Source organism: Labrus bergylta, chromosome 15 (assembly GCF_963930695.1).
Source record: "Labrus bergylta chromosome 15, fLabBer1.1, whole genome shotgun sequence".
Classification (NCBI taxonomy): Eukaryota; Metazoa; Chordata; class Actinopteri; order Labriformes; family Labridae; genus Labrus; species Labrus bergylta.
In genome coordinates this window covers 27,404,331-27,426,072 of record NC_089209.1, presented here as the reverse complement: position 1 = coordinate 27,426,072, position 21,742 = coordinate 27,404,331, and the positions used below count along the sequence as shown (strand labels likewise).

At 41.7% G+C, this 21,742-nt stretch overlaps 2 protein-coding genes and 1 long non-coding RNA gene across 4 annotated transcripts; 2 read left to right on the top strand and 1 right to left on the bottom strand.

Moving 5' to 3' along the window:
• Nucleotides 1-1,417: 1,417 nt before the first annotated feature.
• On the top strand, nucleotides 1,418-3,174 carry LOC114920851 (uncharacterized). The gene is made up of 5 exons (XR_003809136.2): nucleotides 1,418-1,555; nucleotides 1,635-1,703; nucleotides 1,843-2,294; nucleotides 2,496-2,587; nucleotides 2,755-3,174. It is a non-coding gene; the product is annotated as an uncharacterized lncRNA (long non-coding RNA).
• Nucleotides 3,175-3,393: 219 nt separating this feature from the next.
• Nucleotides 3,394-5,175, bottom strand: LOC136182722 (NACHT, LRR and PYD domains-containing protein 12-like). Its single transcript, XM_065963803.1, has 4 exons — nucleotides 5,055-5,175; nucleotides 4,860-4,938; nucleotides 4,520-4,724; nucleotides 3,394-4,403 (listed from the first exon to the last, which is right to left on the bottom strand). The coding sequence occupies exons 1-4, from the start codon at nucleotides 5,162-5,164 to the stop codon at nucleotides 4,063-4,065; spliced, it is 735 nt and encodes a 244-aa protein (XP_065819875.1). The 5' UTR covers nucleotides 5,165-5,175; the 3' UTR covers nucleotides 3,394-4,062.
• A 4,144-nt stretch (nucleotides 5,176-9,319) lies between these two features.
• On the top strand, nucleotides 9,320-20,977 carry LOC109978714 (gastrula zinc finger protein XlCGF57.1-like). Of its 2 annotated transcripts, none has more exons than XM_065963798.1 (2): nucleotides 9,320-9,588; nucleotides 19,399-20,977. In XM_065963798.1, the coding sequence occupies exon 2, from the start codon at nucleotides 19,507-19,509 to the stop codon at nucleotides 20,587-20,589; it is 1,083 nt and encodes a 360-aa protein (XP_065819870.1). In that variant the 5' UTR covers nucleotides 9,320-9,588; nucleotides 19,399-19,506; the 3' UTR covers nucleotides 20,590-20,977. The 2 variants fall into 2 exon arrangements, with proteins under 2 accessions (XP_065819870.1, XP_065819869.1); XM_065963797.1 differs by lacking the exon at nucleotides 9,320-9,588 and adding an exon at nucleotides 15,983-16,405.
• The last annotated feature ends 765 nt before the right edge of the window (nucleotides 20,978-21,742 follow it).

Genomic DNA, 21,742 nt, shown 5'->3' with positions numbered 1-21,742 from the left:
ATTCTCAACCTGAAGTAACCAGCAGAGGATCTCCTGAACCAAATCAGGACCAGATGCTGAAGAACCCTCTTTCGATGCCAACAAGGCAGCTGCCGAGTCAGAACAGATTCAACTCTTTGGAGGTTGAACCTCCACAACCCACCATATGGCCCATAAAATAGCCAAAAGTTCAGAAGTAAACACAGACAAATGATCAGATATGTGGACACTCTGTCAGATCTGAAGATTAACCACATACATACCAAACCCAGCTTTCCCTGAGACTGGATCCTTGGACCCATCTGTGAAAACCTGCATATATTCATCCTGCATCTGATTTACATACACGCTTCCTGCTAGACTTCTGAGGATGTTATTCACTTTCTCACATTTACAGATGATTTTTTCTACTTGAGTTTTCCAAGTAAGTCTCTTATCCATACACCAAGAAATGTGAACACATTAACCCTTTCATAGGAACAACCATTGTTAGGTGGGGTTGTTTCTGTAGTAAATGTTCAATGAGGACTTCATGAAACAAGGTTCAAGGTTCAAGGTTCAAGGTTCAAGGTTCAAGGTTGTCTTTATTATCCCTGCGAGAGGGCAATTTGTTTTGCAGTCAGCAGTAAAACACACACATACATACAGCCCGAAATGAGCAAACAACATAGAAAGGACAGTAAATAAATACAATAGATAAGAAACAGAGGCAACACAGATAGTGGTCTAAAAAGGTGATGGCAGCAGGAACAAATTAGTTTCTCATCCTCTTTGTCCTGCATGCTGGCAGGCTGAATCTGTGGCCTGACGGCAGCAACTTAAAATCCTTGGACAAAGGATGACTTTGATCTGCCAAGATTGACTGAGCTTTCTTAAGACATTTTGTCTTATATGAATAAGAAAGGTCAGAAAGGGACGATCCTGTGATTCTGACACACAGTTTAACAATGATCTGCATTTTGTTGCGGTTTTTGATGCTGAGTGATCTGTACCAGGTCACCATGCAGAAAGTTAAAATTGATTCAATAAAACAGGGATAAAACATCTTCATAAAAGTGCTGTCAACATCAAAATTCAGAGGGATTTTTCCTGAAATCTACTTTCATTTCTTTAGTCTTTAGGACATTAATGTCCAGGAAGGATGACCTGCACCAGTCTTCTTCAGGTACTGGTGGCTGTCTGCAGCACTCTTGTCCAGTTGCGTTCAATGACGTTGAAGGAATTAAAGTAAAGAAAGTCTCTGTGTTCCAACCAGATAGTTACTGATTGCGCCCCAAACTCTTAAGAATATGCCATGGAAGTAGTCAGGTTGAGATGGGTGTCTCCTCTGAAGTTGGAAGCATGTGAAGAGATAGAACAATGACTGCTTTTATTGACCCTACACTTAACACCAATGTGTTAGTTAGAGAATACACCATTATAGGAACTAATAATTCCCTTCAGTGATTCTAAACTGTGATTGTTTTTATGCATTATGTATTTATACTTCATTTCTGTACAGCGTCAAATCCATGGACCTTCTTGAAGACTCCGTTTTAGTAGATGAAGAACAAGCTAACAGCCTTGAGAACAACATGTAAGTAACAAAAAATCATGATCATATCATGCATGGCTATGTAAGAGTGTGTACATTTGTATTTGTTTTTTGCTTGCAGGATTGATTTGGAGGGAGAACTGGCCTTAGACCTCTCTGATGTTGACTATGTCCCACCAATATGTGTGCGGTAAGCTTTGTAATAATATAATGATGGCCATGTTTGTCAGCTAAGTGTTTCAGACATGGAAAGATTCACTCAGTCGTCAGTTGGTGATGACTTTCAAAGTAAAACATTGCGTTACATTTTCATATTCTTCCTACCACAGTGCTAGCAGTGCAATTCAAAAAGCCATTGATAGGCTTCCCATTATTGGACTGGAAGAGGCTGTTCTGGACATCCATGACCATGAGGCTGTACCATCACATGTGCCAAACATTCTGGATGACCTAGAGCAACATGCATCTGACACATCCTCCTTCCCTGGTCTAGAAAAGGTTGCTGTTGAGAGTGACCTCATTAACTAGCCTGGCCACCTTCCTCCAGCTATCCATCCGGAAGTGCAATTACAGCGACTGCATCACAGGCACAGAGTGTGATGGTGTTCCACCATTTCAAATGAAGCTGCTTTCACTGGGTACTTCAGTGTTGTGACTGACGATAACAGAGCGACTGACCGGAAGAGATGTTTACATTAAAGACATTTCGACAAGCTAATTGAAAAGATCCAAATCAAGGAGATTGTGACTGATGCACACTTACAGATAGCAGCCCTAATGGGTGAGTATATATTTTGAGGGAATTTTTGTGTTGCTTACATCTACAATGTCTGTATGTGAAGGTTTTAAAAGTTAAAAATATACAAACAATGCAAGTACATTGTTTATATATTGTAATGTAGTTAGAGCAAAGTTTTCCAGACCATAGAAAATCGGGAGAATTTGGTGTTATGTGATTGTTTGTGTTTGTTTTTCATTGAAGATCCAGAGAAAGGGAGGTACCAGGACCATGGCATTGTTCATCCCTTGGACATCTGGCATGCAACTAAAAATCTCACAAAGAGACTCCAATTGGTTAGTGACAAAAACCCAGATGACATCATTCTGTTCATTCCAGTTGATAATGGTGTTACTGTTTGTTTTTATAGTATGTTTGTACTACTTGTTTATGTTATTGAAAATGAATGGCAATGAAAATAGACTTGCTAAAATAAATTGATGTATGTGTAATTTGTTCCAAGGCTGTGATTATATCAGGTCAGACTGATATTCTTCCATGGATCAAGGACATTGTAAACCACTTTTGGATTTCCTTCCAGGAAGCAGAAAGCCGGGATGAGTTCATTTTTAGAGGATGGATGCGGCTGGTTCATGCACCTTTCAAATGTGAAGTTGTTAAATTGTTTACGTAGAGGAACAAACCCCCCAAAAAGGCTTTAGTTTTCGAGATACCCCTACCCAAGGTAGAACAAAGCACGACCATATTTTTTTATAACTTTAACATGTCTAGTTTATGAAACGGATAGTTGTATAAAAATATTCTGGTACAATGGGGCTCTATGGATGTGTATGTGGGAGGAGGTGGCCACAAACAATTGATTAAAACTTAACAACAAGACACAATATAATTGTATTCTGTAATATATATATATATATATATATATATATAATTAAACATTTTATAGTTATTCCTAATACATTTTGTCTCACATTTTCTATCTTACATATGATTTATATGATGACACTCAGAGTCAACCCGCTGCTTTCAACAATATTGTCACCTATGACATTGTTTCTATTTCATTCTAAAAAATTAAAGCGTTGCAGCTGCTCAAAAGCCAGTTTTCCCAGAGACTCAATCATCTTCCTGCTCTCTGGACTCCAGTGTGGATCTGTCTCAGCTCCTCCATCATACTTGATGTTCTTCAGTTTGGACTGAACCACCAGGAAGTAGGTATACATCTCAGTCAGGGTCTTGGGCAGCTTTCCTCTCTCTCTGGTCTTTAGCACACCCTCCAGAACTGTAGCAGTGATCCAGCAGAAGACTGGGATGTGGCACATGATGTGGAGGCTTCTGGATGTCTTGATGTGGGAGATAATTCTGCTGGCCTGATCCTTATCTCTGAATCTCTTCCTGAAGTACTCCTCCTTCTGTGGGTCAGTGAACCCTCTGACCTCTGTCACCATGTCAACATACTCAGAAGGGATCTGATTGGCTGCTGCAGGTCGTGTTGTTATCCAGAGGTGAGCAGAGGGAAGCAGTTTTCCCTGATGAGGTTTGTCAGCAGCACATCCACTGAGGTGGACTCTGTGACATCAGTCAGGATCTCGTTGTTTTTAAAGTCCAGAGGAAGTCGACACTCATCCAGACCGTCAAAGATGAACACAACCTGGAACTCTTCAAACCTGCAGACTCCTGCTTCTTTGGTTTAAGGAAAGAAGTGATGAACAAGTTCCACCAAGCTGAACTTTTTCTCTTTCAGCACATTCAGCTCTCTGAAAGTAAATGGAAATGTGAACTGTATGTCCTGGTTGGCTTTGTCTTCAGCCTAGTCCAGAGTGAACTTCTGTGTTAAGACTGTTTTCCCGATGCCAGCCACTCCCTTTGTCATCACTCTTCTGATTGGTTCATCTCTTCCAGGTGAGGCTTTAAAGATGTCTTCTTGTCTGATGGTTGTTTCTGGTCTGTGTGGTTTCCTGGATGCTGTTTCAATCTGTCTGACCTCGTGCTGATCATTGACCTCTCCAGTCTCTCCCTCTGTGATGTAGAGCTCTGTGTAGATCTGGTTCAGAAGGGTTGGGTTTCCTGCTTTAGCAATCCCCTCAAACACACACTGGAACTTCTCCTTCAGGTTAGATTTGAGTTCACGCCGACATGCAGCACCTGATCCTGAATAAAGAAAGAACTGAAATCAATTAACAGATCCTGATATAGATCACATGACTATCTGAGTTTGAAACTTTAAACCTTTTTCTAAAATACTAAATCTGTTCAAATGTTCTTACTGCTGTGCAGACAGTCAGCCAGCTCCTCCTGCTTCAGTCTCCTCAGGAAGTGGAGAGTGATCTTCAAAAATGCCTCTTTACAACTTCTTCGCTGCTCTTCATCCTCACTCTGACTCTCTAAGCATTCTGGGTAATCTGGACTCAGAACCCTCTGGACTCTCTTCAGCTCGTTCTTCACAAAGGTGACAATGTTCTCCTCCAGCAGCTGGAAAAGAAGGAGACACTGGATATTCAATAAAAACTGGTAGAACTCAACATGTGATTCATCTGTCAGTCTGAAATAACTTAGCATTAAATTCTTGTAATGGTAGAATATTAAATAACAGTGTGTTGAACACACCATAAAGATGGAGTCCAGGTCTGTTGGATTCTGCTGGTCTGATTGATCTCTGTGAACCTCGGAGCTCTCCTGTTGAACTCTGTGACAGGACATATTAGACAAGAAAACAACGGGTCATATATTATGAAGCTCTGAGCCAAGACATGAGTCTCTGAACAACAGAGTCAGAACATTCACTTGATTTTTAATTCTTACCTTCCATCAGCAGGACGTCCATCTTTAAACTTAATAATAAGACCTTTAGACCGGTCACTCTTCATGGACACACAGCTGGGTCCAGGAGAGTCTGGTCTCTGTTCCTGCATCCTGATGCAAACAAATTGCTGGTCAATAAAAGCATGTTGAACAAAGATCAATTTTTTCTTTTTTTTTTAATGAGTTTGTTAATTTTTAAAGAACAAAACTAAAATTAAACTAAACAAAAAATCCACCCCAAACTAACAGATGCTAAAAATGACTTATACAAAGACCTCATAAATATCACAGCGAAAAACACAAATATTTGAATACATAGATATAGACAAGCATCCACACATACAAACAAATACATTAAGACTGTAAATGAAGCAGAAAATAAATGAGTGGCATAGTCAGGTTTGCAGTCATAGTTAAACAGTGTCTTGCAAGACAAATGCTTCAGAGTCTCTGAAGGAAAGAGTCCAAAAGCTTCCACAGTTTCCAGAATTCGTCAGTTTTATGGTTGAGGTCTTGAGTCAATTTCTCTAAAGGGAATAAGGCTGCGATTTCTGACATCCACGTATCGACAGCTGGGACCTTTGGAGCAGACCAATGTAGCAAGATACACAAAAATAAAAGGATAACTAACAGAGATTTTACATCTGAATTAAAAAAGCAAGGCAAGTTTATTTATAGAGCACATTTCAATAACAAGCAGTGTTAATCTTGTCAACGAAATAAATGACGAAAATATTCATTGACGAAGGTCTTTTTAAATTAGTCAACTATGACGATGATGAGACGAAACTCCGCTATTTGACGATTTGATGAATAATGTTACTTCATCATCTAATTGACGAAAATGTGATGAAACGAAAACTACATTACAAGTGACGATTATCACTTGATAAAGAAGTGTTAAACCCACTCAGCTGTTCTAAAATCATTGTAAACCATAGCATATTTCATCAAAGGTGTGCGTGTGTGGTGAGTGCAACAATGTGCAGCCTGGAGCCTGGAGCCTGCAGGTTAGTGATGTGTAGTTCACTACGAACGAATCATCTGGGTGAACGAACTGAACTGAATCACTTACTGAAAAGAGTCGTTCATTTCTCAACTTCAGTTGCGCTCTCCTCTCTCCCGTCTCGTGTCTCTCTCTCTAGACTGTAAGAGTCACTCAAAGCCCGCCCTCCCTCCTCTCCTCAGTCAGTACAGTGTGTGTGTGTGTGTGTGCGTGTGTGTGTGTGTGTGTGTGTGTGTGTGTGTGTGTGTGTGTGTGACTGAGGCTGGTGACTCGCAGTCTTGCTCGTTCACGTTCAGTCAGTGTTTCGTTCACTGAACGTACTGAGAGGAACAGAGTGACTTGGAGGCGGAGCTCCGACATGAATCACTGAACGAACTGAACGAGAGCTCCGACGTGAATCACCGAACGAACTGAACGAGAGCTCCTACATGAATCACTGACTGACTGAGAGGAAGAGCGGAGCTCTCATTCAGTGAACGGACTGAACGTGTGCTGAACGTACTGAACAGAACGGTCCAGCTGCTCTTGCTTGTTGTATCTTTGGCCATAGTGCAGCTTCTGCAGCAGTAAAGAGCACCTTGGAAAAACTCCATTTGATGGACCAAATGTTGGATGTGCTAATATCCCTCCAATGGATTGTTCCAGGGCCTAGTGTTGACTTACAACTTGTAGAGCAAAAGTGAGAATGGTTTAAAGAAATGTGGCTAACATTGGGCATTTGGTTGAAGGTTATTTACAAAAGAAAAATTATAACTACATAGCTACTGATGGATCCAAAGAGCCAGAGAGTGGACATGTGGGGACAGGAGTGTTCATACCTGAGTTTGATATAGAAATATGTAAAAGAATGAATAATAAATGATCTGTGTTTACAGCAGAACTAACTGTTATAATATTAGGGTTGAATGGATGCATGAGGTAAGGCCAGAGAGAGCTGTCGTTTGTTCAGATTCAACTGCAGCTCTTATATGCCTGAACTCCAAAGAAACAGGAAGAGAGGACTTACTGAAACAAAGATGATGTTGTTGAGATTACAAAGAACTGGAATGTACAATGTTGTTGGATTCATGTTGGTGTCCAGGGTAAAGAGAAAGCAGATGTGATGGCTAAAAGAGCATTAACATGAAATTATGATGTATGGAGAGTTCCCTGTGGAGAAGGTGAGGCCAGGTCAATAATAAGGAAGAAGAAGTGGGAAAACAATACTACAACATCCAGAAATCAACTGAAATGAAAGACTTCAAAGGGAAGTGCAGGAGACAGGAAGTGATGATATCAAAATTAAGATTTGGATTCAAATCAACTCTTTATTTAATGACAAAGTGTGTGTCAGATAAATGTGATGTTTGTAACATTACAGAAAATGTTCAACATGTTTTTATGAAATGTCTCAAATATGACGAAGAGAGGAGAGAATGACGAGGTAGGATATATGAACTAGAGCGGAGGTGGAGGTTGGAAGGGATTTTAGGGAGGAGTGAGAAAATGAGGGGATGCTACGAGGCTCTCTTTATTTTTCTGAGGGATAAAGGTTTAGATTATATGCTTGATCTATTTTTTAATTATTATTATATACACGACCGGTCAAAAGACATGACTGATTGAAATGTTATTTTCTTAAAGACATTTTCATCTAAATGCTTATGCTTAAATGTTTGACATGTGTTTCTTCTATAAATAGAAAAGTGAAGTTGATGCCTTCGTATGAATGCATTTCTTTCCAGAAGAAAAAATAAATTAAATGTTTTATTTTTACCTACTCTTATTGTAAAATGTGGAAAATAGTGAAAATAAAGAAAACCCCTTCTATTAGTAGGTGTGCTCTAGATACAGCTTACAGTATATTATAATAATATATTATACTGTGTTATTGTTAATACTGTTACTGTTGTGTGTCCAAACTTTTGACGTGTATATATATATTTTATTTACTAATGTATGTATTTTGTTTTTGTTGAGGGGGTAGGTGGGATGTGGTTGGGAGGGGCGGTGTTATTATTTTAGATTTTAACCTGAAGTATATGAAGGTCTGATGTTACACACTCTGGTACAATAGGTGGCGATATACACTTTTACACGTTGGTTGTGATCCGCCATTAAACTAGAGAAGAAGAAGAGTCAGTATCGTGTTTCAGAGCAGTGCAGAGCAACCTTTTGAAAGTCTCTTTTTTGTCACACATTGAGAAGAAAACTTGGTGGTAACTCAGTCTCAAGCTGCATTGTACTGAGACAAAGTGAAAAAATGTCTGCTAAATCATCCAAAGGAAGAAAAGAAATGTCTGTCTGTCTGTCTGTCTGCCTGCCTGCCTGCCTGTCTGTCTGTCTGTCTGTCTCTCAGTCCGTCTGTCTGTCTTTCTGTCCGTCTGTCTGTCTGTGTCTGTTTTTTTTTATCTGTAAGGATCTGAATGCTCTGACATTTCTCCTCTCCTCCTGCTGTCATGGTGTGCAGAGTGAGTGAGAGGTGGAGTGAGCATGAGAGAGTCGTCCCACCCCCTCCTCCACTTCCTGTGTCAGTTTAGAAGTGATTTCCTGAAGTTGACTCACTTAATTTTACCCAGAGAGGAGGGGTGGGGAGGGGGCAGTCTCATGTCAACCTAGCTCAACCAACCAATGAACAGCTGTCCCTGCTTTAGGGGCCGGTCTTTAAAAGTGAACTTTATCAGTCACAAGGTGTGTCGGCCCTTCATGAAAATATGTGGTATGTCATGTTAGCATAGCCTGCGTGCTATCTGAGAGTCATTGTGGTCCCTGTTCTTCTACTGTAACGAGAGCAGCTGATAAACCTGGTTGCTAACTGTTAGCTTACAGCTCTTTTGAAATTTAAATTAAACAGAGAGTTTTAACAACAGTGAAAAGTGTCTTTTACCTTCAACACAGAGAACAGATCTGCGTCACAACTGGAGAAAGTGAAAGTAAAAAGTCCTGTTAGCAGGAAACGCCACAGGGTGATTATCACCATAGCAACGGGGTTTCAAATGTCTCAGCCTTCATTTCTTAGATATAAGAGTTTAAGTAAACATTGAAAATGATCAGAAAATAAACACAATGATTCAGTTATACTCCTTCAATCTGAACTTTATGAGGGCAGAGAGGTTCAAATCTTCCTTCAACAGTTCCTGTGTGTGTGTGTGAGGGGGGACTTGAACCTTCAGCCCAATGTGTCTCACTGCAGCTGGAGAATCACTGCTGGCTGATACTGGCACTTCATAGAGGAAAGCTCCAATGTGGCGTTCAGTTTCATTGTAGCAGCCCTCAACAACAACAACAACAACAACAACAACAACAACAACAACGAGGTGAATAGAGATTTACCCCTGTTGAACTCCACCCTTCCTCCTCCTTGTTGTTGCTCTGTTCTTCTCTAAAATGGTAACACCAATAAAACTTATCCACTTTAAAGTTGCTGCAGCTTGATGTCTCAATAGACATCACACAGACAGCCTCGAGTGTGATTAACCCCTTCTCCGACAGAATGAAGGCACAACATCTGCACTGCAGGGCTCTCGTCAATTCAGGTCCAAACGATGAGTATGAAAGATTATTTTATTATAAATCAGATGTTTGTTGATGATTGCATAACTACATCATATTTAATCTGGACTGTGAACTAACTGTGCTGCTATGGTAGGTTTGACAGATCAACAACAGAAACTGTTTCAGGTAAACAATTCTTATCCTCACAATTCTCTGGCAAAGGCTAAAAACTAGCGGTGGAGAGATTTAGGACCTTTGACCAAGAAATGTATGACAACTTAAGATCAGACTCCGCTCACCAATTCTGATGTTTGTTTCTCTGTGTCTCTACAAGCATACAGGAAGTCGTTTCAGGAAATGGTACGCTGTCTGTGCAGCGCAGATATGTTCGAGCAGAAAGCTCTAGAGACATTTCTCCTCTGCTAGTTCAAGTTCCCTTTGCACTCTGGGCCTCCAGTAAATATGATGTGGCACTCATCAAAAACTGTGAGCCTGTTTCAATTATTCCTAAATCAGATTACAGACCTGTTGAAAAACTATATCCTTTTAAACGAGAAGCTCTTGAGGGGATTCGTCCCATTTTTCAATCACTTTTGGAAAAAGGAGTCATCGTTCCTTGCGAAGACTCGCCTTTGAAAAAGATCCGTCCAAAATGGCAGCTAGACGAATGGCTTTTTGTCCAGGATCTTCAAGCAGTGAAAGCAGCAATTTCTGCACCTGCTCCAAATGTTCCAAATCTTTACACAATCATTTCTCAAGTCCCAGAAGGCTCAAATTATTTATCTGTGGTCGATCTGTCAAACGCCTTTTTCTCAGTTCCTGTTTCCTGTGCACTATTGCCTTGCTAAAAAATCTGTGCGCTGAAGGCCACAAGGCCTCACTCAGCAAACTCCAGTTTGTAAAACAAGAAGTCACATTTCTGGAACACATTCTCTCACCTCAGGGTAAATCTTTGTCCCCTTCTAGAATTTCTGCCATTGTAAATACACCTAAACCTGTCACAAAGAAACAAGCAATGTCTTTCTTAGGGATGTGTTCATATTGCAGACATTTCATTCCTAACTTTTCTGTTCTTGAACGTCCTCTTCAAAACATCACTAATGCAAAGAATCTGAAGGCCTCTGGTCATCTCACATGGACTCCTGAAGCGGAACATTCATTCGTTAGTTTAAAAACAGCCTTACAAAGCACACCAACATTATGGGTTCCTAATCCTGCTAAACCTTTCGTCCAAAGTGTGGACGAGAGAGAGGGGGGCATGGCATCTGTTCTTCTTCAGAAACATGGTTTTCACTTGAAACCAGTAGCGTATTTCTCTTGCACGCTCGACCCGGTTGCAAAGGCACTTCCTATTGTCTCTGTGCTGTGGCGGCTTCTCAATGTGCCATTCTCGCTTCCAGAGATTTTGTGGGCTTCTCCCCACTCACACTTCTTCATGCAGTTTCAAATCTCATATTACTTATCTGCAGCGATATGGCTCAGATATCACACAATTCTTCTTGACTTGCCGACGATGTAATCCTTTGAATCCTGCCACTCTTCTGCCTCTCCTTACATCTGCACTCCCAGACCTGACCTCTCTGATGAACCTCTGACCAATCCTGACTTTATTTTCTATGTTGATGGTTCAGCCTCACGTGACCCCGACACATGACATTGTCCGTCTGGTGATGCTGTGACTGAAGACTATGAAACTGTTCTCTTTTGCCTTCTTATTACTCAGCACAGGCAGCAGCTGGTGGCCTTAACTGAAGTGTGAAAACTAGTTAAGGGAAATCTGTCACCATCTACAGATTCCAGGTATGCTTTTGGGGTCGTTCACGATTTTGGCGCCCTGTGGAAACAGAACATTTCTCAAATGTGATGGTAATCTTATTTTACATCATGACAAGGTCTCAGACCTATTAGAAGCCATTCTGCTCCCAAAGCAGATAGCTGTCTGTAAGTGTGTGGCTCACACTTTGGCTGATGATGTAGTTGGGAGAGGACATGCAAGAGCAGATGCTGCAGCAAAAGCTGCTTCTCATCGTCCCTACACACACACACACCTAACCTCACACTTGTTTCCTCTTGCCTCCTGTAGAGCACAAGCTATGGTCACCAAATGACTCCTCCTTTAAGGATGGTGTGTGGTATGGGCCTGATGACAAGCTGTGTTTGCCTAAGTGTCTTTTTCCTTGTTTTGCTAAATTGACAATGACATTTTGAAAAACAAACTGACCGAATGTTATGAAGACACACAACACCAATGGCCCAAAGCTCTGCCTATTGTCCTGATGTATCATGAGAATGCGCATGTGCAAGCGACCTAACCTTTTACCCTTTGAGATAGCAGTTCCTCCAAACACTGGCATGGGACCACAAAGACCACCGATGGACACCAACCTCTGTGAAGATAAACTGGAACACTTCTGTGTTTCTCTCAAAAAAGCTCTGTCTGATATCAGAAATCAGGTGTCTGCTACCCAGCACAGATCTGCCTCCACTCCACTGCATAACATCAAACCAGGAGAGAGGTCGTGCTGATGAAGAACTTCAGGAAGAGGTGGTGACGAGCTCATCGCTGGTTGGGGCCGTATCAGGTGCTACTGGTCACTGCTGTGAAGGTCGCTGAAAGAGCCACCTGGACACACGCATCACACTGCAAAAAGATCTCCCCCTCTGCCGTTCCAGATCCTGCTCCCTTCAACGAGATCGCCCCCTCTGCCGTTTCAGATCCTGCTCCCTTCAACTAGATCTCCCCCTCTGCCGTTCCAGATCCTGCTCCCTTCAACAAGATCTCCCCCTCTGCCGTTCCAGATCCTGCTCCCTTCAAAAAGATCTCCCCCTCTGCCGTTCCAGATCCTGCTCCCGTCAACAAGATCTCGCCCTCTGCCGTTCCAGATCCTGCAACAAGATATCCCCCTCTGCTGTTCCAGATCCTGCTCCCGTCAACAAGATCTCCCCCTCTGCTGTTCCAGATCCTGCTCCCGTCAACAAGATCTCCCCCTCTGCCGTTCCAGATCCTGCTCCCTTCAACAAGAGCTCCCCCTCTGCCGTTCCAGATCCTGCTCCCGTCAACAAGATCTCCCCCTCTGCCGTTCCAGATCCTGATCCCGTCAACAAGATCTCCCCCTCTGCCGTTCCAGATCCTGCTCCCGTCAACAAGCTCTCCCCCTCTGCCGTTCCAGATCCTGCTCCCTTCAACAAGATCTCCCCCTCTGCTGTTCCAGATCCTGCAACAAGATATCCCCCTCTGCTGTTCCAGATCCTGCTCCCGTCAACAAGATCTCCCCCTCTGCCGTTCCAGATCCTGCTTCCTTCAACAAGATCTCCCCCTCTGCCGTTCCAGATCCTGCCTCTTTCCCTGCTCCTGTTGAATACACTTTAAGAGTAGCTACAGAGCCCATGAAACTCAGTGAGGGGTCTCGAACCGCTCACTGAAATGTAGGTCGTAGAAGAGCGTGTCCCACATACACAATTCCAGACAAGAAGTCAACATCCTGGAAAGAAGGAGACCGTAGCATCCATATCGCTACCCAGGCCTGTGTGGGCTGAAGGAAACAACTTGTTGTTTAATTGTGTTAGCTGTCTTGATTTGTAGATCAGACAGATCTGCAGCAACACAATGCAGACTTAGACAACACAAATATAAGATTTAAGATTTACTTTTATTGATCCCCGCAAGGGGAAATTTCAGTTTTTACACCCTGTAAGTCATGAACACACACATAGGCTGAATTATACACACACATGCAGAAACAGAATCCTATGGACATGCACTAATGGAGAGAAGCCAGAGTGACGGAGCAGCCCACAGCGGGCGCTCCTGAGCTGATGGTAGGGAGGGGGTTTGGTGCCTTGCTCAAGGGCACCTCGGGCACCATCTGTAAATAAAATCAGTTAATATTCATTTTAATTTACTGTTTTTACAATAACCAGAGGTAAAACTAGTCGGGAGATGCATCAGGCTCAACGCCAGTGTCCACAACCTACACTTAGTCTGGATGTGTGGAGACAGTCTGGGCCATTACGCATGGCGGAGATGATTGTTTTTTTTTTGCACGAGCTGCTCTTTGTGGCTCACTCCATAGGAAGCTTTGTTATTATCAGCCAAAACTTTTGTTTTACATCAGTGAAGACAGGAGAAACTGGTAAGAAGTGTGGACAGAGCTGAAGACCGTCATGATGCACACGCAGTGCAGCGGTGTGCCTGTCTTTTAGTCCCGTGGCTCTGATACGATTCTGGCAACTTGTGAGCAAATAAAACTTAAGAAATATTGCTCCTTTGATCTCTCTTGAAATTGCATTCTGTGTCACCTCTCTTACCAGTGATGTATTACCAGCGTAATGCAGGAGCAGCTCGTGCGCTCGGCCACCCGCCTTTTTATGATACTCGTTTAATTAATATTCGTATCATGATATCAACCTTTAGGTTGCTCATTTTACATAGGTTTTAATACAATTCGGGGAAAATAAGTATTACAAATATTTAATTTATAAAAAATCTCAAAATATTTTTCAATACATTTCCTCCTTCTTCCCAAAACGTCTCGCGGGCCGGATGAAACCTGCTGTCGGGCCGTATGTGTGACATCCCTGGTCTATATGGAAGCGATTAGTGATCAAAATTCAAATGATAAAGCTAATTTGAAAATTCTAATGTATTGACAGAAATGCTTTTTAATTTTCAGAGTTTTGTAGTTATTAAAAGAATAATCAAGTACAAAGCTAAAATTGAATGAAAATCAGGGCAACAACTAGTTTGGAGCTTGTACCAGTGTTAAAGATTCACCCCGCCACCCATCGTAGTGCGTGTTCTGCCCACTCGCCTCATAGACTGTACATATTACGTTCGCCTGCCTGGGAGCTGGAGTCTGACGTCACATTCCTGCGCCGTCCACTTTGCCATTTCGTTTTCGAGTTGGTTTGAATTATGATCACTTTTTAGCACGGCAAGTTTGAAAACGAAAAACCAAAGACCTTTTAGTTTTCATTTGAATGATGTCATACAATATGCATACATAGAGAGTAAAAGTATAATGCAAACTGGATGACTGAATATTAATTTTAAATATAGGTCAAATAATGCACCCATATTCTGAAAATTAAAAAGCATTTCTGTTAATGCATTTGAATTTTCAAATTAGCTTTATCATTTGAATTTTGATCACTAATTGCTTCCATAGGTCTCGACTATGTTTAACATTAAACTCTCAATCTGCCCAACAACAGGGGTTACTGATACCCACCCCCTTCCTTTGATTCTACTATAAAAGCGTGTTTTCTCTTTGTCTTCTTTGAACTTTACTGCAGACTGTCCTTACACTCTGTAGTTTTGCTCCTTCTACTTGCATGACAGGGTCTTGATCCGGTGGTCCTTCATCCACACCTTGATTGACTTAGCTGTGTGGCATGGAACATTGTCCTGCTGGAAAAAAACAATCCTCAGAGTTGGGGAACATTGTCAGAGCAGAAGGAAGCAAGTTTTCTTCCAGGACAACCTTGTACGTGGCTTGATTCATGCGCCCTACGCATCTTCCTGATTCCAGCCCTGCTGAAGCACTCCCAGACCATCACCGATCCTCCACCAAATTTCACAGTGGGTGCGATACACTGTGGCTTGTAGGCCTCTCCAGGTCTCCGTCTAACCATTACACAACCAGGTGTTGGGAAAAGCTGAAAATTGGACTCATCAGAGAAGATGACCTTACTCCAGTCCTCTATGGTCCAATCATTATGGTCTTTTGCAAACCTCAGCCTGGCTCTTCTTTGCTTCTCATTGATGAAGGGCTTTTTTCTAGCTTTACACGACTTGAGCCTTGCCCCTAGGAGCCTGTTTCTAAACGTTCTCACCATGCACCTCACCCCAGTGAGGAGTGGAGAGTCGTTTTCGCCCTCTGACGGTCTGTAGCTTTGTTGTCCCCAATGTCTGCTGCTTGACCTTGTTCTAATATCGTCTTGGAATTTTTAAGGATGGAAGCAACCTGAAGCTCACTGTATCCCTCTGCCAGTAAAGCCAGAATTTAACCCTTCTTTTTCTCACTCAAAACTTTTATTTTCAACTCTTTTGGCATGGTCATTAGGTATCTTTTTTATTCCAATTACTTTTGAGGTACTACTAGCACTGTTTTTGCCATCCAGCTGGTCCTATTGAAAGAGGATAGTGATGACCACAGCAGTGGGTTTTATACTTTTCCTCTTTTAATAAGATTTGGTTCAGGTGATCACCTATACAGTACCTCATTGAATGAGGTTTGCTTGTGTTGGAATTCAACAGGCACTGGAATGGAAGGCTTTCATACATGCAGAGATGCTTTTTTTCAGAAAAAATTGCAGTGGTCTCTTAATTTTTTCCAGAGCTGTATCTATATATCTCTATCTATATATCTATATCTATATCTATATATATAATAATAAAATACTTTAAAAACAAGTAGTACTTGTTTTTAAAGTATTTTATTAGTCTTCATTTATACACAAACATTTTATTCCGTTAATATAAGTTTTTTATTTGTGACAATTCAATTGCATGATTTCCGGAGCTTTATTTTGAAAATCAGAAGCTCAGGGGGCGCGGCTTCAGACCACCAGGCTGACACCCAGACATACAGTCTTGTTTATTTCCGTCTCTTTCACAGATACCACGTGTGTCTGTAACTTTGTAGGTTATCAGAGTATCGTCAGTGTTGAGTTTTTCTTCTGTGACTCTTGGATGTGTGTCAGATGTCCGGGTTTCAGGATCTTAAAGATTTGTTCAGACGGCGGCTGCTCGCTGCGGTTATCAGAGATATATCAGAAACAACAACATGTGGATACGAAGAGGAGCTCCACCGACAAAGAAAAGTGCTGGATGTGATTTTAATACCTGAAATCAAGCTGCAGAGAGCAGGTAGGTTTTCTTTCCACTGCTGGAAACGTGTTTCCTGCTTATGTTTCAGGGAGCAGAGCCTTTAGTCCATAGACGCACACAGCACAGTGTTAGCCGCAGCTAGCTCCTGCTAACAACATCATTCACTTTACTTAAAGACTCTTTTGTAACAAACCACATGACGTTTTTTTGTAGGCAAACCCTGAAGTAGCATCACAGACTTAACCCTGTCACCTTCGAAGAATGAACCAAGAACACAGTGGAAACAAATCTGTTATATCCGTTGAAAGATAAGTAAAGGATAATTATTCATTAATTATCAGGCTGGCTGGGCTCAGCCTTAGAGATAGGGTGAGGAGCTCGGAGTAGAGCCGCTGCTCCTCCGCATCGAAAGGAGCCAGTTGAGGTGGTTTGGTTACTGTTAAAACTAGAACCGCCAAGACCATCTGACGGTCGGTTTGGGTTTTTATAATACAAATAACTCTTTTTAAATAAAAACTACGAGCCTTTCATCCATTGACTTTTCTTAAATATGTGTCCTGTATGTTTTCTGAAGCCTATGTGTAACTAAAATAAAACAAGATTTCTGAGCACCGCCACCGCCGTCACATGGACAGTTGAAAATGATACATTTCTTTGGATTGTTTTCGCGCTTCATTTTATTTTTTATTAGTTATTGTTTCTATTTATAGAGTTCATGTATATGGGGACAGATAGATAGAGACCATAGACAGATAGATACATGCTCATTCTTGAGCTGGCAAAGGAACAGAGAGAGGAACACCTGCATGTCAAGGCCAGTCTGACGTCGGTGCCCACTGAGCCACAGCATCCACAAGAGCTGAGAAGGAGCAAGAAAAATATGACCATTGTCTCCTGCAAGGGGTGCAGGCACCCTGTGAGTGGGAAGTGCACCGTAAAGGTTGAGCACTTGTGCCGATTGTTCAATTGTTCATCTGTTTGTTTGTTCACCGCTGCGTTATGGAGTTCTGCAGTTCTTTTTGTAGGCTATATACTTTGTCATGCCCATAGATAGTCGTGTTTTTGTTGTTTTTGGCGTGTGTGTGTGTGTTGGTCAATGATGTCGGGGAAACAAACCCAGTTGCAGAGAAGAGGAGGAGCATCGGTGTTTATCTCTTTTTTTTGCAGTGTTTTTTTTTTAAATGCATAGCCTAATATAGCCAACAATGTTATATATTAAAAGTTATGTATGTTTCATTTTTGTAGAATGTGTTTTAGCAACGGGAGACGTGGAGCAGCAGTAAAAAATGGCGCACTAAAAAAGCCGACAGATATTGTAAATTAACATGCGACATTTAAAAGGTTACCAATCCTGCCTTATGCTGATAGTCTATTTGGTTTGTAGATAAAAGTAAGTTGTATTTAATTTCATCAAAAAAATGCATTATTTGTGTGCTTCTGAGTACAAACAATTAAATGACATATGCCGTCTCACAGACGGCTGCGGCGCTTAGAGGGGGGTCTAGAATGTTGCCGGTCCTAGTGTTAAGGATGCCTCCTGGGCGCCTACCTTTAGAGGTTTTCCAGGCACGCCCAGAATACGCTGGAGGGATTATATATCCCTTCTAGCCTGGGAACGCCTCGGAATCCCCCAGGAGGAGCTGGAAAGCGTTGCTGAGGAGAGGGAACTCTGGGTTGTTTCACTGCGCCTGCTGCCACCGCGACCTGACCTCGGATAAGCGGAAGAAAACAGATGGATGGATGGATGTACATAAATATGGTAGCTGGTGACTTAAAAGTTTTGGGGAGTGCAAGGGGAAAACCTGTCAATCATTTCACGTTACAGTATAGTCTAAACTAGAAGCTACAATTATTTTTTAAATGAAATAAAGTATAAGCAACTTCCACTTCTTATATAAGCCTATATAAGACTTAAGCATAACCAAACTATATATCACAGTGATATCTTACACAAGAATTCTTAACAATAATAACTCCTTTATCTCATGCTCCCTGTGATTACCTCTGTCTAAGGGACTGAAGGAGACATAGTCTGAAGGAGCGAATGGACTGTCTCTGTCTCATCTCTCTCCTCTCTGAAATTGGAGGAGGTCTCCCTGTCTTGAATATGTGGCTCCAGAAATGCCAAGATGTTCATAAGCTTCCATCTCTTTCTCTCTCTACCTTCAGCTCCACTCCTCTTCTCCTTCTCTGCCTTTCTCTCCTTTCTATACTTGTCCCTTAGATACTTCCATTTGGACTGGCAACGTCCGCCTGTTATCAGATTAAATGACAAAGTGTAAGAAAAAGAAAGAAGCAAACTGACATAGCGAGGCAGCTCACGTTAAATTCTGTTAGCTATCGTTAGGTTAGCAGGAACGGCTACATACACTACTTATACACACTGACAACAGCTTGAAGGATGACAAAAAAGAAAACACTCACCAGCAACATCAAGAGTCAACCCGATCTGCTCCCACAAACGGAACTTTCTAAATATGGTAATTTTTGTTTGACATATCATAAAGTTCTGGGTGAACTGAAATGGCCAGGACCAACTTGTCCTCCATCATTGTTGGTTGCCAAGGTGACGAATACCAACCATTCAACCTTATGATTGGTTTGTTGAAAAACAGTGTTGTGCCTTTAAAATTTAAATATTTTCAACTTGAGCGCCCGGAGCGGCCACACAGAGCGCTTCTGAAAAAGACGCTGGGCTCTGCGCTTTTCTTCCAGGCAGCCGCTTTCAGCTGCAAACGGCCTCTACCAATTGAGAACAACTGCAAAAAGACGCTGGCGCTGAGAAAAAACCGCTAGGTGGACACGGGGCCTTAGGATACCAGCGCCATTTTTTTTTTTTTTTACACAACCTCTTTGGCTGGTTCAAAACTTTTTTAAATACTAAATAAGTGAAGTCCAAACATGATTAAAATGTGATCAATTCCAATTGACTGTTGATTTTCAGCCATTAAAAATGAAATCATTTGACAGCCCTTATTCATATTAAAAAATCAGTCTAAGTACCGTTAATGTTTGTTTACTGTGTCCTGCAGATGTCCAGCAGCTGTTAGTGAGTAAAGAAGAGCTTCCACCTGAGCAGCAGGAGTGGAGCCACATTCTGGACCAGGAGGACACCAAGCCCCAACACATTAAAGAAGAACATGGAACTGTGGATCAGTCAGAAGGAAGAACAGCTTCAAGGACTGGAGGAGGATGATACCACCAAGTTCCCCTTCACTCCTGTCTCTGTGAAGAGTGAAGATGATGAAGAGAAACCTCAGTCCTCACAGCTTCATCAGAGACAAACTGAACAGATGGAAACAGGAATTGATGGAGAGGACTGTGGAGGAGCAGAACCAGAGAGGTACTCAGATCCAGAGAGACGTTTACAACCAGAGACTGAGGTCGAGACTGGAGACTCTGATGAATCTGAGACTGATGACGGTGATGATTGGCAAGAGACAAGAGAAGATCTGTCAGAATTAACGCATAGGTGCTCTGAGTGTGGTAAAAGATTTAACCAAAAAGGGAATCTGACCAGTCACATGATGATTCACACAGGAGAGAAACCCTTCAGCTGCTCTGAGTGTGCGAAAAGGTTTAGTTCTAAGGGAAATCTGACTAGACACATGATGATTCACAGAGAGAAACGCTACAGCTGTTCTCAGTGTGAGAAAAGATTTACCCGTAAGGCTGGTTTGACAGATCACATGGCAAATCACAGAGAGGAGAAACCCTTCAGCTGCCTTGAGTGCGGTAAAAGATTTAACCAGAAAAAGGTTCTGACCAGACACATGTTAGTTCATACAGGAAAGAACCACTTCAGCTGCCTTGAGTGTGGTAAAGATTTTCTCCTAAGAGAGGGTCTGACCAGACACATGTTAGTTCACACAGGAGAGAAACCCTACAGCTGCTCACAATGTGAGAAAAGGTTTACCGATAAGTCTAGTTTGACATATCACATGGCAATTCACAGAGGGGAGAAATCCTTCAGCTGCCTTGAGTGCGGAAAAAGATTCTACCGAAAAAAAGTTCTGACCAGGCACATGTTAAGGCATACCGGAGAGAAACCCTTCAGTTGCTCTGAGTGTGGTAAAAGATTCAACCGAAAAGATCTTGTGACCCAACACATGTTAGTTCACACAGGAGAGAAACCCTTCGGCTGCTCTGAGTGTGGTAAAAGGTTTAATTCTAAGAGAAATTTGACCACACACATGATGATTCACGCTGGAGAGAAATGCTAATCCAGTGCAATGGTAAAAGTGATCCAAAGAAATTCAAGTTAACAACATCACTAATGTGTATTCATAAGTATGTATTGACTAACAGATGTATAACTGCTGTTATAAAGGGATATAAGACAATTCTACTGACAGAAATCTGTCTCTACTTTTTTGACATTGATGTTTTGTTAATGACATGTGAACCAGTAAGTTGGGAGCAGCTATGACGTTTGAATTGAAAGGGTTTATATGAAACAGTTACAGTGAAAGGATCCTTCTTCTCTCCTGATATCTTCTCTTCTTTCTGTCACTCTGTTTCCTTGGAGGCCTCTGTGTTGGGTAACAGAAGTTCTTCAGACAGCTCATGTGTAACCTTGTAATAAATAAACTGATGTAGAGTGAGAAAGACTTTAATCTACTTGTGTTATTTTGTGTTGAGTGTCTAAAGTCTCTTTGGTAAAGAAAAGGAGTTCAGCAGATCCTGATGCAGAGCAACCACAGTCAGATCAGGTCCAGGTTGATTTCACTGAAAACCTTTAACCCTTAATAAGAATCCTGCAGTCAGAATACAAAATAAAGAAAATCTCAATGACACCTGAACATGCACAGGATTAATTAAGAGTGCAGAGGCCACTGGGCACAAAACTGCTGCAGCCTTTGATCACAAACTGAATGACAACACCTGTAGATGTCATCTGGGATTCTGGATTTACTCAACATATTATTAGAAGAAACAATAGAGTTGCATTATAGCCTTCAGTGTGTATAACTAAATGGTATATGGAAATAAACACTTCAATTGTGTGTATATTTGTTCTGCTATCATTTCTCTCTTTGGCTTCCTTTTTGCTGCTTCACTTCTTTTTATACATTTTCTGCTAAGAGGAGAACGATATCATTGATATTTCACCTACAAGCGGACTTGATTTATTTATTTCATGAAAAAAGTGACGCCAGGATGCTACAGTTGGTGGAGTTTTGAACGGCCCCTAGAGGTCAGAGGTCTCTGGCCACCGGCCCAATCAGCCCTGTGGTTAATCTGTGGAAGCACCTCAATACATTTATGTTACTGTATCAGAGAAAATACCAAGTTATACAGAAATGAACGCCAGCGCTAGACACATTGTCAAAGTATCATTCAGTTATTTTGAATTGTTTGGAGGTAACTATTATA